Source organism: Ammospiza caudacuta, chromosome 3 (genome assembly GCF_027887145.1).
Source record: "Ammospiza caudacuta isolate bAmmCau1 chromosome 3, bAmmCau1.pri, whole genome shotgun sequence".
Lineage (NCBI taxonomy): Eukaryota > Metazoa > Chordata > Aves > Passeriformes > Passerellidae > Ammospiza > Ammospiza caudacuta.
Window position 1 is genome coordinate 35,928,163 of NC_080595.1, and position 18,990 is coordinate 35,947,152.

Below are 18,990 nucleotides of genomic sequence, written 5' to 3' on the forward strand. Positions count from 1 at the left end.
CCTATGCTCCATAGTGCTTCACAGATAACTGCATGAACAATACATGTGAGCAGCATTCGAGGTAGAAATGTTATCTTTTATCTCTTTAATGTCTTATTTTAGTGATGCAGGAAAAGTTGAGGAAATAGTGTTTCTGAACAAAAGGTGCTGCAAATTGCCAGCAGACAGAACTACAAAATTGTGCAGTCTGTCCTTATATATTTCTATCTCTGCCTGCCCTTCATTAACTAAGATGGTTATTCATCACAGAGTGGTCAGTGGGAGTTTTATAGGAACATTTATTTTGAATTTCTACGTTCTTTTTTTTTTTTTTAATTTCAGGCTCCAAAGTGTATATTTTCTCTTCTGTTATAGTCCATTATGTCATAAATGGACAAATGATAACTCATCACAAACAAAATTATTTTTGCAGCCTGTCTTCCTTGGCGTCTGGATTCTAAAGAGATAACCTGGATGCCTGCATGCCAGTGCAACCAGGATTTTTATGGTGTGAATAATCTTTGCTCATCACACCAAAAAAATCAGTGTGTCAGTGTATTCCTGCAGAGTCATTAGCATACAGACTCTGCTTGCTTAACAAAGCATGGTTTGGTGTATTATAGTTTCCTAGTCTGCTTGTCGGATTCACCTCTGACAAAAGCAGAGAGCAAATTCAATCCCTTCTTCAGTGGCACACTAATGTGGGAAATAAATCTTCGGGCATAAGGTCTGAATGGCAGTCATTTAAATAATTCAAATGCAGGGATCATTTTGCCCATGTGCCTTTCATTTCTTTGTTTTGTTTCACTGTATTTCCCAAATCACTGAGAGACAAATGATCTTCTGCGACAATCTATATTTTTAAAATATCTAGAGCCAAATAATCCCTGTCTTCTTTAAATGCAGTTTAATTGGTTACATGTAAAATAATTATTTGCTCTCTCTTTTGTGGTGTGGAGGGGGGAGTTGGAGGGGAGAAGTAACATACAAGCAGATGTGCTGCTAGATCTACAGGCTTCTGCCAACCATATGGCATCTTAAAGAAAGATGGTTGGAGCGTCTGGATTAGCAAAGAGTCGGGATGGAAAGCCATGTGTCGTGTTGGTACAGGCAGTTGTTTTAGCTCTCTGTAAAAGGCTTCAGGAGATTGTGTAATGGAACAAATGGTACTGCAAGCCTAGTAACAGCCTTACCGCTGCTGGAGAGGCAATTGGCCCCCAGGCGAGTACTGCTTCATCCTTGCTTGTTGGTTTTTTGTGAAGGATTTTTAGATCATTATTATGTGTTCTTCTTTTAACGTACAGGAAACTTGGGAGATGTAATTCTGAACTTTATACTTGAAAGAGAGCTATTGTGTGCTTAGGATTTTTTCACACTCTCGTTTTTTACAATGAAAACATACAGTTCCTTTCTCTTTGAAATTAAAAGCTCATGCCCCTCTGCAAATTTCCCGCATCTTTCGTGAACACTTTGAGACATCAGTTCACTAAATTTGTCACTGATGCCAAGATTTTGGGGGAAAACTGCCCTCTCTATGATTTGCTTAGTTAAAAAGAGTGGAGCTATTGTGCTTGTGGCTATAATGTACCAGCTTGGCATTTGTATTCTGTTTGACAAGGTGCTCTTTATGCAAACAAGGGGCCTGCTTCTGTTAAAGGCAGAACTCCTTTAGTTTTTAGCAACACAAGATTGAGCATTTCATGGGGTTTTGTGTGCTTTACAGGAGTCTGTAGTTCACATTACAGCTCATAGGAGTTATGTCTGGATCAAGATGAAAGCTATTGTATCCAGATCCATAACAGAAATAGATTTTAGTAATTTCTCTACTGTCAGAGAATAGAACTCTAAATTCCTCTGTATGTTTCAATGAAATCAGGCCTTTTAGTAGACCTGTAAATGCAGTTTTTTCTCCTTGATAACATTTGTTTCTAAGGAAATTAAACCCTGATGCTGCAGTACAGAAGCTCAATAATTAGGATTATTTTATTTGAAGTGATTTTAAGTACATTATGATCCCAATATCATGATTTTTAAGTAAGGAGATAACATGAGGGACACCCAAACATTCATTTGTTGGTAAATACTTGCTGAGCAGGTAATGTTATGGTTTCAGAGACATTAGAAACAAACCATTAACTAGAGAAGCATCTTCCCTATGAGTATCTTTGCTGAAAAATACACTGCCTTAAACTGGGACAAACGCTGCTCTAGTGCAGCCTAGATTCACAATAATTTAAAAGTAAAATTACAATGATCGTTCTTTTTTCGCTTTAATTTTTTTCATGCTCTCCAGAAGGTTCCTTATCTGGAGCTTAGGAAACAGCAGTGCTGAGCTTAATCTGCAGTTTAGTTACAGCAGCGCACGCTTTTCCCTGAGCTGCCTGCGTGCCCCCCTGCTCAAGCCTGCATATGTTGCTCCACACTGATCAAAAGTAGCCTCCCCCGGGAGGGAGGCTTGGGTTCATTTTGTCGGCCTGTTCATTAGCTCGCCTCAGCCAAGGCTGAGCCAGGTGTGAGGTGGACAGTTGTCCACCAGGAGTGGTGCCAAGACCACCAGCATCTCCCTGGAAGGCTCTTGTGGTGGCTGCTGAGGAGGAGCAGTCGGACCAGTGAGCCCCAGCGGGGACCTCGGGCTCTCTTGAGGCACCTGCTGAGCTTTCACTGCCTTCCAGAGACCCCGACTGCTTTCTGCCCATGTTCATGTGTGAGTTCACCAACGAGAAATGTGCTTTTTCTCTGGGCTTCCCATATAAGAAATTTCAAGTAATGATGTGTTTGTGCTGCAGCCACAGTATTGGAGGTTGCCATGTCTACAGAGACAGTAATTGACTGATAGCAAGTAGATCTCTTGTTCTCAAATTGCATGTGTTTGTCTTCTCTATCCCTACTGAAAAGAACAAACCCCATGGTTTATTTTTGAACAAAGAGCCACAGCTTTGTTTTCTTAATTTACTACTAGTAAGTTAAGGCATTTAGTTTTCATTTATGTAAGTGAGAATGTTCAGTTTCCAAAAGCACATTGAGACTTCTAAGCTTGCTTGTTTAAATGTTTGCTTCATAAAAGTTACCACTGCTTACCACTGAAAGATGAGAACGTGGGGAAGTAGTATGAGAAGAGTATAATTTGCCTAAAAAAACTAAGCAAGACCCTTTGCTGTAATCCAAAGGGAAAAATATTCTTCTCATATAGTTACATTGAATATGTGTCAAGAAAGCTATTAACATTTATTTCAATTTGTAGCAAAGAAAAAGCTGATAGTTTGGCTAGAATTTTTCACTATAGTTAAAATGTGGTGCCAACAAAAGAGTCTGTGCATGCACATGTGGATAGGAGGAATCTTTCTGCTGGAAGGTGCTGGTGTTCTTACCAAGCTGGGATGTCTGTGCAGGGTCCAGTAACCACTGACCGATGTGCTGAACTGTGACATGGGAGAGCCAGGCTGGAGCCACCTTAGTGCTTGTTTTGTGTGGTATTGCTGACAGCCCTGTGCTGCTATTGCAGGGGCTCTAGAGCTGCTATTCTCATCCACAAGCTAAGCTGCTTTCACCAGAAAGGCATTATTGACCCTTTGCACTGGCTATGGTCTGGGTGTGTTGATACTCATCTCCAAACTGCCTGGTTGCAGTTGTATTCTTTATTGTGGAGGGGTTAATGGTTTTCCTGAAGATAACTGTACTGATATTTGCCTCTAAAACAACAATAAAATTCCCTTATTTCATAGCAATGAATAAGTTCACCTTGCAGTAAATTAAAGCACTGTTGGACTAATGCACATATAAATTACAAAATAGCCAGTCTCTTACAGAGAGTGTAATACTGTCTATAATGTACTAATGCATTTTAAGATGTATTTTCTGTGAAATGCTTCCCTTCAGTGTTGCTAAGCAATTGCAGGTTTCACTAACTTCTTGTGCAGTTTTAAAATATAGTCCAAAACAAAACACCAAGTGGACTCTCTGCTCACAAGAGCTGAGCTTCATGAAGGTGGGCTGATAATACTGCTCAGATTCTCCAGCTCTTCTAATTTTTCTAAATAAACCTGTGGTTTCTCAGGATGAAACTGCTTTCCTCTCAGCCCCTTGCAATGCAAAATAACCTTACCATTTTCCCTATCTTTAGTCTCCTGTGTTACACCCGCCATGGTGTTTCTTTGATGCTGTGACTCCCTTCAGTCTCAGCAGAGCTGGTTTCTGGCTGCACTGAGGAACGTGGGGAAATGGGGCTGGCCCCAGGTGTACAGCCCTGCTCCAAAGTGCTGTGTTGCGTGCCAGCAGCAGCTCCCTGTCAGGTGGGAGCTTGCTTGGCCAGCCAGCGCAAACAGAGGCCAAACCCTCCTCAGATCCCTTGGGTGTATCCATGCAGATCTTGAGCACTGATCTTTCTTACCTCTCACGCACACCCTAGGCTCCTCTGCCTGCCTTGACCTCCTTCCCAGCCATTCCTTAGATCTTTATGCCCCTTTTTTACCTTTTGTTTCCTAGAGTAAGTTTGAAAATTAGAGTGTAATAGAAGGGGAGTAGGCCGAGCTTGGGCTAAGTTGTCAAATGGAAGCAATCTGGTCTGTGTGGATGGAGAGCAACGAGCTCTTGTGGTTAAGACATCTATCTGAATGTGCTGCACAGAAAAAAATTATCTGTCACCAATATAAGTCATATTCCTCCTTTTCTGTGTCACAAGCATAAAACTAACTCTGTACAAATCCTACAACTATCATTAGTTTGACTGTGATTTATGTAAACCACAATAACCCTCTGTGAAGCTGGAAAAACAAGTAAATGTGTGTTGCCTGCCAGAGCTTAAAGGCAAAATCATTTGTTTGAAATGAACTGGAAGGAGGAGCAGCTCTAGAGTGGAAAATAAGGATAATGGGGGTAAAGCAACAAAACTAACAAGCAAAACCTCCATAGATATTTAACAATTTGTGTTTGATATTTTTAGAGTTTATTTTTGTAGTAGTCAAAATATGCACTACAGCAGCCTTGGAGTTGTGCTGTAGAACAGTTTTGAAGGACTGTGATATGTAATCCTTAAACTTGGAAAGACTCCCTTACAGATAACCAAATGAGAAGGACTGTAGCCAGCAAGCCAGCACTATTGGCCTCTCATCTGCAAGGTCACTAGCGAGAAACGTTTTACCTTTCCAACGCAGGCACTGATAGCTAGAGAGATAAGCTTTCTGCTGGTACCTCAGTGCCTGCAGCCCTTGCTTGTTGCAGCCAGGATCTGGGCTGGGTGAGGACAGCAGGGCCGAACCCAGAGCTGTTCTGTGCGCCTGCAATTGCGACTGCCAGAACAACTGAAGCAGTTGGAGCTCAGCTGCACTGCCCTTTGTAGCGATAGGTTGTTTTTTTTTTTTAATTAAGACAATATCTGACAAAGTGAATTAACAGAAGCTGATGCTTTTAGCAGGTTTTTTGCTTCAAATGCCTGATGTCAGCTTGGGCCACATGTACATTCTGCACATGCCATGGGATAGAAAAAGTGAAGACTTGTTTTTCAATTCTCTGCTGCCTGCCCAGACACCACATGTACTGTCTGTTACATGTCGCTTCTGATGAGGTTCATGCTGGGAATTTCTTTTTAAAGGCAAAGTATTTGTGAAGGAAAGAGTTCAGATTGGGCATTAAAAATTCTCAGTGTCTACAGCTTGAATACAGTGATTGCTTTATGTGGACACTAGCTAGCAGTTTGTACAGGTTCAGTTTGTCTGGTAATAAACAAAATAGGAGGAATTGGAATAAGGAGTAGGGGAAATCAAGCACATGTTTATAAAAAGTACAGAAATTGTTGTAACTAGTGACACAAGCACAGGAAAATTATTTCAGTAGTACAAATACATATCTTATAAACATGAGGAGACCAGTTTCGAAACTTTAGTGGGGTATGTGTCTCCTACCATTATGACTGAGAAATTGTGCAAAATCTGTTCTGTCTGGCACATAACAAAATCAGAGAGGTGAACATCTTTAAAAAAACAAAAAAAGGAGAGTCTGACAATACAATTCAATATATTTCTGTAACATTATCTGCTTTGAGCCCTGCTTCTCTCTTTTTTTTTTCTACAGTATTTTTCAGCATTCTAAATTACTAGCCTAGATGATCTAGAGAATTGTTTTACTTCATACTTGTCAACTAAAAGCATAAAATAGTAACCCAAACTATTTCTTCTCTAGAGCAAACCTGATCCAGAGTTCATATTCTTATCAAAGGTCTTACTATTTGTATTCCTTTAAAGGAGGAAAAGCCTCATCTTCAGCCAGGGGATTCGGACACAAATAGACATTAGTGAAGCTTTCACCCATATCTTTTCCAGCCTGCTGTACACTCTCTTTCATTTCTTCCTTCCTGTCAAAACCCAGTAGGGCCAAAAGTGGTCATCACGGTGGCCAAGCCCAGCTGCTACACCCCCCTACTGAAGAGCAGGCTGATAATGTTCTCTTCAGCATGTTAGACATGAGCTATTAGAAGCCCAGGAATAGATCCATGCTCAGGTTTCCTACATGATCTATTTGTTTAACCTGGTGGGCCAGCTGTGGAAGTGAGGACATATTCTAATACTCAGTGGTGACATCTGAAACAAAGGGGAAGCTCCTATGTAAACTTTTAATTAAACCCTATTTGCAGGTGTTGTTGTGGCATGCAAATATTATCTTATTAGAAATTATATACTATAGATACTTTAAAAGTATGTGGAAAAATTGAGAGTGTCTTTAGTAAAAGAGAATTTAAATGTTACCCAACAGATATAAAATTAAGAAAAAAATGAGTGATACAAAGCCACCTGGGTCAAGGGGTTCATGGTAAAATGTGGACATTTGCTCCTTAGGTGTCCAGTTCCAAACTGTGCAAAGGATATTAACTTCTAGTTACCATCTGTTAACATCAGTTGGATGAGTTTGTTCTGCCTGTAGCATGGGCAAGTGCTTATCTTACTAACCTAGAAGCGGTGTAGATCTGCTCTGCCTGAGCAAATGACAGTCTTGTCCTTTTTGTGGCAACAGAAGTATGATAGGGGTTCCAGAGGGTGGGAAATTCCATGGAAACTTTTTTAATATGCCCTGAACTGTCTGTCTGTGTCATGTTAGAAGTCAGGACTTCCACTGTGACAGAAAGGAGGAGGCTTATTCACCACCTTTAGTTCCTACTCACTGTTACAGGGTGGCTTCTTGGTCTGTGTGTTTTTCCCCTTATGCTTTTTTTTATCTTTTACTAACATGAAAAAGGTGCATCAAGTGTTTTGATTTTGAAGCCAGGTGGGAGAATGCAGTTCAATTAAAGGATAGGTTGTCTCTGTAGATATTCCTATTTAAATTTTGGGAGCATGTGGAGGCTTCTCTGAGATGCTCATCACTTAAGGTTGTTTCAAGGCACTGATCTATGGGTCAAGATCTTAAGTAAACAGTAATTTAGGACACTAGTGAAACATCAGGGTTTAATTTACTATTTGTCTGCCTTTCTAAATACATAGACTAATTTTTTTACCTCAAAATATACTGTGTGATTTTATCAGTGCTATAAACCACAGTGAAGTTTCTCATGTGAGTAATAATTTCATTGTTGGTCTCAACATCCTAGCTGTTCATAGAGCTGATTCAAGATACAAAGAGGTAGTGAACATAAATTTTTCTGCCTTAATGAAAATAACAACATCACTTCTGCTACGAAAAGGGAAGGCAGAAAGGTAGCAGAGTTGAGGTGGAAAGAAAGCAGAGGAGATCTGTCCTACCATGCCCATGAAGGGGGTGGGGAGTGACAGCAGTTGGGGCAGTTGTGACTGCAGAAACAAGCTCAGTGTGAGCACCAGCCATACACCTTAACTCTTTGATGGCAGCAAGTCTGGCACCAAGATCATCATATAGGCAAAGCAGGCCTGATCACTGACTTGCATTCAGCAGGAGATGACCTCAGGTAATGCCTGATCTATCTGTGTCAGGAACTAAGTGTGATCATAGTGATCACCCTTCAGCTGCATCTCTGCAGCATGGCAGAGGTCTCCAGCATGGTCTTTGGTTTTCCCACTCAGAACCAGGAACCACCCCTGATCCTCAGGCAAATGAGCAATGCAGGAGCAACCTTAGAAACTCATCGTTTGACACTCTTGGCCTGACAGGACAAATGCATTTTAAGGGCAGTTTGCTGCACAATGACGTGTGCTGGTTGTGCTGGGCTTTGGTCACTCTGGGGGACAGCAGGAGCCAGGCCTAGCACCCCTCACCCACAGAGATGTGGCCCCCCTGTGTGGCTGATGCCCCAGCCCTTGCCCTGGGGTGCCTGAGGGTCGCAGCACCCACTGCTGGGGTGATGGGCTGGCCTGGGTTCCCATGGCAACTGGCAGACGGGGGGCTTCAGCAGGGGCAGCGGGGAGGCAGCCGCGGCAGCGCGCTGGCCGAGCTGCTCAACAACAGCCCTTTCAGCACTGACAGCTCCGCTCTGGCTGGCCAGAAGTAGTTATCAGATTACTTGTATTAAAACCTAATTAAGATGTGTGCCAGTAAGTGCAGCATGATTATTGGATTTGGTGATTTAGCTGCTGCAGGTTGCTGCAATCCAATCACGCCATTTCAGCAAATCCAGCTCTGTGGAGTAAAGTGAAAACGTTTTACATCAGTAACCTGACTATGCTGAAAGAGTAAATAACCTTTTAATGCCTCTACTATGTCAAGGACTGACTGATACCCACTGCAGGATGAATGGGTACTGCCCACAGATCATTGCATATTAATTTCCTTCAAATCAACATTAAAACCCAGAGGAGGGCTGACAGGTTATGTCAGCTTTTACCTTCATTGTGGTTTGCCTGTGGATTAATGGGTCTGAGTCTCCCAGGGCACGGAGCTTGCAGCCTGAGTCCTGCGGGTGCTCCTGCTTTAGCTATGTGTTGTTATAGAAAAGAAAACAGCTTTTGTTTTTATCTGTAGGCCACACATAAGGGGAAGTGTAACATGGTGGGTGCTAGTACAACTTTGGAGTGTTGGATGCAACAGAAGATTATTCTGCAGGTGGAATTCACCTTGATGCCAAAGCTGTCCTTTGTGTTTGATGTTTCACCTCATTTCTGCAGGGTCTTGCAGTGATTGTCTAGCCATACCTGTCAAAGCGTAACAAAACCCTATCTATCACTTCTCCCTTCTTTTCTGGACAGTCTGGGGTATAGCCTAGTCTCAGATGCAAATTTCACTGCCACATGAAGTCTTCTGCATGTTGTAATTGCACAAAAAAAGCAGGGTAGTTTGGAGCCATTCTAACATAAAGCTGCCTATGAGTTCCAGGTACTGAGAATCAGAGCAAAACATTTACCTTGAAGCTTTCACTGCAGCTTATGATGCCTCGGTTGTGTTCTCTTTCTGTGGAGCCACTCATCTCATGGAACTGTCTCCTGCCTCCATATAGAAATTGGGATTGGTTTGAAGTGGTTAATGGGAAATTATGTGAAGGATATTGTTATTACTACTGACTGGGAGCTTTCTCCTTAGTGCCAGGCTGTCCTGTGGATAGTTCAAACATGGTACCATGGTTCATGAGCTACATTTTCACCTTGTGCCTTGAAGTAATGTGACAGAGCATGGTGTCAGTCCCTGTCCTCCAACACGGCCAGGCCAAGGGGGAGCAGCTGCATGCCATCCCAGCTGGACAGATCTTGACACTTTGGTGGAAAAATGATCTCATTTAGGCAGGAGGGGCACAGTGGTCACTCAGATGCTCAGGACACAGTACATTTGCCTGGTAGGTGCTGTTGCCAAAGTGAACGTGGCGACCGTGCAACCTCCCTCACTCGTATTAGCAAAATGTGCAGAAGGTTCTGTCACCCAGTTGTAAAAATGATGGCAGGCATCGATGTGCAGTTGTAACATATGGGAAGTACAGTGAATGTGGGTGGAGCTGTTCATTTCTCATCTTGAATCATTTACGAGATCAGCAGGCAGGCCAGATACAATGCATATGGGAATGTGTGGCTGTGCTGCACATGTCACACGTAATAGCAGATACTGTGAGAGGGCCCAGAGCCTGTCCTCAGGAGCTGAACGCAGCAGAGCAGGCTGGGAGTCCCAGTGCGTGGACCAAGGGCCAGCTTGGCAGCAGTTTTGGGAGAGCAGACTGGCAGACAGAATTTGGGAATTCACAGATCCAGATCTGCATTGACTAGAACTGCACCCTTTTCATCCATTGTGGCCCAGAGTTGTAGATTAGTATGTTATTAAACCTGTAGTCAAGCACTGGAGATACAGATGATAAGGTTGTGGCCTGCTGGTCAAACCCAGCTCACTGCCTGTGTCATCTTTCTCCCTCTGCTCAAGGAGACAATCTAAATGTAACAATGGGTGGTGAAGTTACAAGCAGAAATGTGTAATTGATTATTTCCATAATTAAAGACTTTTCCATTCACAGCAGTTTATTTGAAAGGACATAGAGCTTCACAATAGAGCACACTAGGCCTTGCATCCAATAATATTTTTGAAATTTGCATGGGCTACCTGTGATTATCTACTAAAAAATATTGTTCTAATGTAAAATTCACATTAGTTGGAAATTGCTTCTGACTGGATGCCAGGAGTAATAAAGAGGCACTGGAGAAATAACAAGTGATACCTGCTTTTGTGATTAAAGAAATAAATGTGCAGTTGACCTGTCTTACAGCACTGTTGTCCCAACTCAGGCACATGTTCTTCCAGTGTAAGCAGAAAGCCTCTGCATGTTTCTTCTGATACCTGCCAGCTTTTCCCCTCTGTTTTGCAGCCCCTGATGAGGAGGGACTTTGGAATGATGGGCTCTTTACATCTTTCCCCAGGAATCCCTGTTAGACTGTTAAAGGATCTATGCTGACATGCTTAATTAACACTAAGCTTACTTGAAATAAGTGCTATGTTCTGTAATGAGTTTTGGACATTGACCAGCTTGCAAAGAGCAGTGGACAGAAAACAGAAGTTTTTGTCACTTCGGGTCCAGTTTGTCAGGGAATTTGGGTATTTGGTTTTATCATCTGGGCTACTGTGTATGTTTCAAGAAGACATTTACTGAAGCAGATACAGAGTGTGCAGCTTGCTTAGCTACAGGTGTTGGGATACACTCCTGCAATCTTTACTGATATCACAGCAAAGCAAATTTGCTGTCATGTCCTCATAAAGCTTCTAAATTAAAAGTGCAGACCTTTAAAGTGCTAATTTAAGGTGTGAAAATACATTTAAAGCCCATCCTAGGAGCAATACTTTAGTCTCAGCCCAACCACCAGCCTGAACGCTGGGTGCTGCCACCACCAGTGCAAAGATCAAAGCTTTTTCTGTGAACTCCAACTTCAGATGCTGTGCAACCCTTTTATCTATTTCTTTTCCAGGTTACAGCAGCTTGACAAGCACTGCCAGGCCACTGCCCAGCAGTTAGTGGAGTTGCTCAACAAACAGAATCAGCTCTTCAAAGAGAAGCACCTGCTTACAGAAGAGGTGCAGTTTCTGAGAACACAGGTACTGTGCCAAAATAAAAGAAAGTCTAAGGGGAACATTCTGCAGCTTTAGCAGAGAAATCTGCCAGCAGTCTGATTTCAACTGCTGGATTTTGTTGCTGTTGTTCTTTTAAATACAGCATTACCTTATAAAAAATAAAATAAAAATTCACACAATTGGAAAGGTAGCTGAACCTGACTCTCACTTAAATCAAAACTAAATGAAAAAAAGTGTTTTGAAGTGACAATAAAAAAGCAGAAGTTATTCTCAATGACAGTTCTTAACTTCTTAACTGAAGATTTTTGTGTTGCTTTTTCAGAGAAAAGGGAAATCTGTTCTTTAACATCATTAATGTTTAAATAGTTACTTGACATTGATAATTGCTTAGAGGTTTTACTACCATTTGTCAGACTAAAGTCCTTCTATCACTTAATGATTTTTTCTCTTTATTTTTAAAAGTTTTTTTTGTTTTTTTTTTTGCTGCTCAATGACCTCTCATGGTAAGACTCTTGGGTTTGTCCTGTGCAGAGCCACTAGTTGAGCTTTGATGATCCCAGTGGGTCTCTTTCAACTCAAGATATTCTGTGATTCATGCACCCAGATGTGAGATGGTAAAGGTACAATCAGTCTTGCCTGAGCACTCATCACATCTCTGCTTCTCCAGCAGTTCTGATTGTTGCTTCCTGTGGTCCCTAGGAAGCTGTGGCTTCTTATGGGCTGTTCTGGCTTTTTTGTTTTGGCCACTGTTCTTTGGCCAGTAAGTGCTTTGGAAATAAGGGAGAAGACTGCAGGGCTGGGTTTTTTCTTTTTTCTTCTTTCACTTTTTTTTCAGAAAAAGGAAGAGAACTGACAAGCACAGAATGAGGTTTTCAGTAAAACTATCAGATAATCAAACTCAAGGTTGATTTAGTGTATTTACTTAGTCACAAAGCAAATTACAATGCTTTCTAACTTTGAAACTCATGAGTTTGCCCAGGATAGTTGGAGTTTGCTTAACATGGTAACAAAGGACATTCAGTGTAGGAAATTTAGTCTAGCAGCACACCTAACAGTAAACAGAACATGAATGGGCTTAGAACTTTAAAGTACTTAAATCATACTATTTTTGTAGGCTTTTTATCTGTAGAAATCAGTAAATGTTTAACCTAGGAGAATAAAATCCATACTTTGTTAAGCCCCTAATCATGTCCATGTGTTCGGTTTTACAGGACTTCCTGTTCTAGTAGACAAACTCGGTGGCTTATGGCAGTGTAAGGTTATCAGCATGTAGTAACTACTGGCAAATTTTAGGGCAACCATAGTGTTCTCTCTATAAGAGAGGTTCAGGAGGTGGTTGTTCCCAAAATAAATTAAAATTCCTGCTTTCAGAAAAGCACTCTTGGTAATGTGAACAGCCTTTACATGGTCCACAGGGATTTTGTTATTGATAATCTATTTTATCTGGAAGTGATTGTGTTTTTATGGAGTTGGGCAGAAGTACAAAAATCATACAAAATAGGAAAAATCATTCAAATACTAAAATTTCTATCAATACTTGACTGGCAAAAGCTGCCTTCTTTATGTTCATTACAAGTTAATTGTGCTCCAGAGGACACTTTTTAAGTTGAGAACACTCAGAAAAGAAGAATGATAGAAAAAACTATTACAGAATGAGCCTTAAAAATCTATGTGCAGATATTTAAAGCAATGGTGGTTCTCTGGGAACTGGAATTCAGCCCAAAAGAGCTGCTTGGAATATCAGACAATTGGTTTAAGGAAACTGAAGAACAGTTCACCATAAATGGAAGCTTTTTGCAGAAAGATTGCCTTTAGTTAGTATAGAAGTACTGAAACCAAACAACTGCATAGTTAATGTTGATCAAAGGTTAAAGTGACCTCATATTCCACATTTTACAGTATTGACCAACAATACAGTAAAATACAGTTTATAATTAACGAAGTTTTTGGAGGTTCTTTTGTGGGGAGGTGAGGTGGAAGCCTCAGCCATTACCTAATCTTTTAAAGATGATGTAAAACACACTAAGCTAAATGTGCTGTTGTATCTTGAAACATGAGCCTGTAGTAACTGCAGTTGCATTTCAGGGAAAAAAATGGCATGCAGATCTCAAACAGGACACAGATGGAATGAAGTAAAAACCTGGATGAATAAAGAGAAATGAGCAGAAGTAGGTATTTTTTTCTATATCCTATATATAGAGTGGGGGGGAGAGGAAAGGAGAGCACAACTAAAACTATCTGCAGATGTGAGTTGAATCTGGCAAACACTTAAAGACAAAAGGAAGAAGGAAGTGTTTGAAACATTTTTGGGTTTGAAACTGTTGAAGTTTTTGTGCTTTGATTTTTTTCTCTTTAAGCACTTAAAAATTTAAGGACAAGCACTCAATAGCAAGGACAAGTTTACCTAATAGAATTTAATAAAAAAAATCCTAAATGTGTAAGTTGAAGGGAAAGGGGGATGTACAACTCTTAGCTAGGTGGGAACTTCTGGAAGATCTCAGATTTAACCCAGATACTTTTTGTCTGGATAGTCACTAGGTGTTTGTCTTTTGATTGGAATGCTTAGTTTTGTTGCTTCCAATATTTTCTGTCTGAGGAAGCTTGAATCATCCCTATCTCTTCAGAAAGGCTGCAAATGGTTTTGTAATAAATCATAACAGATAATGTCACATTGAAAGAAACATTATCTAGATATTTGTATTTGGAGCAGTGCTGTCATGTTACAGTAGTGCAACATAGCTATAGGTGTTCCTACTGCCTTGTAAGAGTTACTAAACTTCTAAAGTTTAAAGAATTTAAAATTGCATCATTTACTTGAATCTAGCTGACCTACTCAACAAACCTAACAAGCCCTGAGCCTTGATAGGATTTGTTTTCAAAAGTCAGATTACTTCCACTGTAGTTTTTATTTCTAGTGTTACATGTTTTTTGTATGGGGGGAAAGACAGCAGAAAGGAAAAAAAAGGTCTTTCAATTTAGCTACATTCTGGTGTGTTGAGAGCATGTTTTTCTTGGAAAACTCATTTGATACTGTAAGGAAAATTCAGGGTTTTAAAGGAAAAAAGATAATAAAAGAAGTACCTGATCCTGCTGTAATGCTGCATTCCTTTACAGGCTACATGAGCATATTCAGGACCTTGTAAAGGTAATCAAATTTTAATTATGGGATTTACACCTCTCATTTTGAAAGTTTTTGTAACACTCAGGTTTGGAATTTCTACCTTTGAAAGTCTCTTGTATATTGGAATTCACCCTAAGGCAGGAGGATACAGATATTTAATTACCTTCGTACATAGAATACTAAATAAATGTGCACAGAAAGCAAACAAACATCTAAACAGAGATTGCTAGAAACCTCAGCTTCCCCCACCAGGCATGAGTGTATCTGTGAGAGCTGGGATGCCTCTCTCTTGCAGGATCTGCCTTGGTGTCCATCAGTTTGACAGGAATCAGTATTTGTCCCGGTGGATAATCCCCTCACAGCCCCCGGCTGCCAGAAGGGGTTGCTGGCCAGCTGAGCCAGTGAGAGCACAGACGGGTAGGATTTGGACCTTGAGGATTACTTCCAGCGAGGGCTGTCATCCTGTGCTGCTGCTCTGACTTCCCATGAAGATCTCCTCCTGCAAGCCAGCCTCTCCCTGGCCATGAACCTGCACCCTCCCTGTGCTCTCCGTATGGCTGAGCCACTAAAGCTCTCTCCTCCCTCCTTGCAGATGTCTGTGTCACAGTGAGCGTGTCTGTGAGTTGATCACCCTCCTTCTAAAAGGAAGTTAAAGTACACTCACCCGTGCCTGTGTTTCCATCCTCACCCCAGTCACTCAGCAGGAGGCACTGTCAGAATTACAGCTGGTCTGGAGCAGGGGTTTTCTTTCCTTTCTTGTGTCAGCAGGAATTTTCAGTGAGACCCCAGGGGTTAATGCAGCAGTGTTCCCAAGTGCTCTGTTTGCTTTTTATTTTTTATTATGTATTACAGAAGGGGGAACCTTATTTCCAGCAAACAGGTAGGTCATCCATCTCTGCTGTCAAAAGTGATTCAAGCTGATCCTTACATGGCTTTCAACCTCAGGAGACCTGAAGATTGCTTTGGTTATTAGGAGAGAGCTTTTGTTTTAGTGTAATCTTACTGCACAAAGATGGTGTCTCTGCCAGGTGTTTTTAACAACCAGTGACAGTCCACAGATGGAGTTGGTGGATGTTGTGGTTTTTTTTAAGCAGATGAAAATCTTCACTTCTGCTTGGATGGAGTTTAATGTGAAGTGATGTAAGTTAAACCATGACAGGAAGGGATAAAGATAGACCTCTGTTTGATGTCTGACTGCCCTGACATGAGGCTTCAAGTATTCAGCTCCTCAGTGTTTGTGCATCTGCAGCTGTGGGAGTCCTGTACATCCCGTCCCGTTCCTGGCTACTGGACAAAGCTGGGCACCAGCTGAGGAGTTGAGCCTGGCCCTGCTGGGAGTTCCACCTTGGGTTTTACAGCCATGCAATGGAGGATTGAGGCACTGAAGCCACCTGAGTGCTTTCTAATCAAACAGGAAGTCAGTTGTTCTTCCCTCCTCCCATATTGCTGGCAGGAATAAAATAAACCAGTCAGGCATCTGTAGTTCCCCTCCTACAAACCCTTCCAACGTGTACATCTAATACCCAACCAGCCCCTTAAAACAGATGCCACTGAGCTAAGGAGGGAGTGTCCACAGGAACCTGGGCACTGTGTGCTGCAATGTTCTGTGCACTGAAAAACCAAAATATTCTAGGGAGGAGGAGAAACTAAGACTGGAAAGGCCCTTACCGTGACTGTCCAGTAACTGACTCGTTTACCAATTACCTGAATGTGACAGTTGTGCCCATTTTGTTAGAGAACAGCATGCCGTAAATGACAGCTTTAGTACTTGGGCCCTGGGTCAGTGGGGTACAGAGACTCTGACAGGATTGGTGCTTGCTTTGTGAAGAGGTTCAGGCCAGGCTGGAGTCAGATTTGCCCACTTTATCAATCAGGCTGAGGTTCTGCATCTCACAAAGCATTAGCACTGGGAAATTGTGGTATGGAAGGACAGTCACAGCAGAAATGTCCAGGAATTCAACTTCTTCAGGAGTTGAGGTTTTGGGGTCCTTTTAAGCTTCTGCCCATACTCTAATGCTGAGGGTCACTGCAGCACAGAGTATGTTTCCTCTGGTTGTCACTACCCAGGCACTTGGATAGTGGAATGGAATTTAAGCTCTAAGGCTTTGCATTGCCACAGTTCCTTGCACTGGTCGCAAACACAACTGTAGCAGTTGATGTTGGTTCATGCATTTTGGGGGAAAAAACCACCATGTTACTGTTTTTCATTCTTTAATGAACTGCAGCTTTATGAATTTTCTTTAATTCAGCCTAACCAACCAAGGGGAGAAGGAAAAAAAAACAAAACCCTTCAGTCTTCTAATGCAAAACCAGCCAAAGTAGAAAGTTTATTTTTATTTCTGAGGTCATGTACATCTCTTAAATTCAATTTTTAGTACTGCAGTGGCTTAATTCGAGGTAGCTCCCCCAGCTCCAAGAGTTTGATGTCTTGCTCAATTCAGTCCTTAAGTGCTACCGAGGAAGCACAAACAACAGCTATGCAAGAGCTTCAAAACTGCAAATTAGCCTTCCCACCAGAGGTTTCCTACTGGCACCAAGGCAACAGTTTCCTGTTTTGCTACAACTGCCCACCCCAGACACACGATGAACACTGCACAGTAAACACCCTCTGGTAAAACCCTGCCATCTTCTTGGAAGGGAGAAGAGACAGGATCTTAGACGTGCCCCAAAACAAGAGCTCACTTATTTACTGCTAAACAGGAGCCATGTCAAAAGCTCATGGAGATCCTGTTTTTCAGAAATCAGATATCTCTTGTTCTTGCTACCTGTAAGACTTTTGAGCTTAGAAAGAGGTGAGGACAGCAGGCCCACAGGAAGTGCAGGCTTTGAAACTGTACTTGTTTACTCTGCCTTACTGCAGTCTTAACCAGTTTTTATTTCTCTTCTAAGAACTTGCCTGCAGGCTGACGTGACACAAATGAGAAACACAGGCACTGCCATACAGACTACCCATCTCTTCCTTTTATCTTTCAGGTCTGCTCTGCACCTGGCTGAAACTTGTCTGAGGCTCACCCAAAGACACCTCTGCAGAAAACAGGCACACTTGCTAGCTAATTTCAGCTGGTTTCTATTTGGTTTTAACTACAGAATCACAAATATTTTGAAGCCTTACCAGCCTACCAAACTTTCTAGGACGACAGCTGAGACTTTTCTGAAAAGACTAGGCTTGCAAGCCAGTTTTAACAGCTATTACGTAGTGTGGATGTCAATAATTTGTACAATGTTTATAAAACGTTTTTATCTATTTTCATAATTGAACGTACATATCTATATTATTTACAGACTGAAATACCAATAAACCTAATAGGTCTCTAGGTTCCTTGTTCTGTCCTTCTGAATTCAAGGGAAAGCATGTGCAGGGGGAGGAGGGAGAAGGGGGCTGTTTGCAAGTGCTGCACATGTAGACTGCCCTCCTTTTTTACAAACTCAGTACCAGAATATACCTGGGAATTTTATTCAACAGGATATTTGTCACTTTCATATAAAAAGTGAGAGCCCCAACAAGTATTTACTAATCAGAAAAGCGTGAGAAGATTGAGAAATATTCCATCTAATGTGGAGGAATTTCCATGGGTCAGGTTCCCCTTTAAAACATTCACTGAGCAAGGCCTTTAAGAGAAAAGAGCCCTTGATTATTACAGAGGGGCCATTACAAGAGGTGATGGGCTCCACACTGAAGTGGTGAAACTGGACTTTTGGACCAGCACATAGTCAGGGCACCAGGTGAACTTGTCTTCAAATTATTGAACTGAGAACACTTGGAGGGTACAGGTGGAGGGCATTTTTTTCTGGTTAACTGTGCACTCATGTTTTTCAAGGTTACTTTTCAAATACCCAACTGTTTTAGAAAGAATTTGAGTATTTTGCTATCTAGTGTAGGATAAGCTACACACGCAAGAGAAAAGTTTCTACATCTATTGTTTTCAATGTAGTTGGTAAAGGGGGTGAAAAAAGCGCAAAGAACAGTTCCCCAGCAATGAAGCTACTTCAGCCAGCATGAACACGGAAAACAACAAAAATAAGAGTAACAACACATGCAATAAATTACCATTGGGTGTGGAACACAATCCTTCCTTCCCTTATATTTTAAGAATTATTAGTGGTACAGCCCTAACATCAAAGTGATTTTTCCTCCCTATTTCAATTTCCTGCCATATAAAACTGCCAAACACATCTGATCGCCTCCCTGAACAGCTTCACAGATACGACACTGAGCGTGCTGAGAAAGGCCCCAGGTCTATAGGGAGAAGAAAGGCTGCTGAAGGAAAGCCCTCTCTAGTCAAACTCAAGATTTTTCACAGTAGTCAGGCTGACAGCTTTTTAAGTGTCACTACTTTATAGATGGTTACACAGTTAAGAATATACATTTATAAATGTAGGAAATGCAAACTTTATTTTTTATTATTCCACAGCATAAACCTGTGTTTAAATAGGAGACAGCGCCTATAGGCTACGTG

General features: G+C 41.5%; 1 protein-coding gene across 1 annotated transcript in view; it reads left to right on the plus strand.

Moving 5' to 3' along the window:
• The window catches only part of SDCCAG8 (SHH signaling and ciliogenesis regulator SDCCAG8), a 104,751-nt gene extending 86,910 nt beyond the window's left edge, over positions 1 to 17,841 (plus strand). Inside the window, exons 17-19 of the mRNA XM_058800741.1 lie at positions 11,310 to 11,436; positions 13,498 to 13,580; positions 17,507 to 17,841. Of these exons, the coding sequence (XP_058656724.1) occupies positions 11,310 to 11,436; positions 13,498 to 13,548 (178 nt within the window). The 3' untranslated portion in view covers positions 13,549 to 13,580; positions 17,507 to 17,841. The remainder of the gene's footprint in view (positions 1 to 11,309; positions 11,437 to 13,497; positions 13,581 to 17,506) is intronic.
• Positions 17,842 to 18,990: the final 1,149 nt, after the last annotated feature.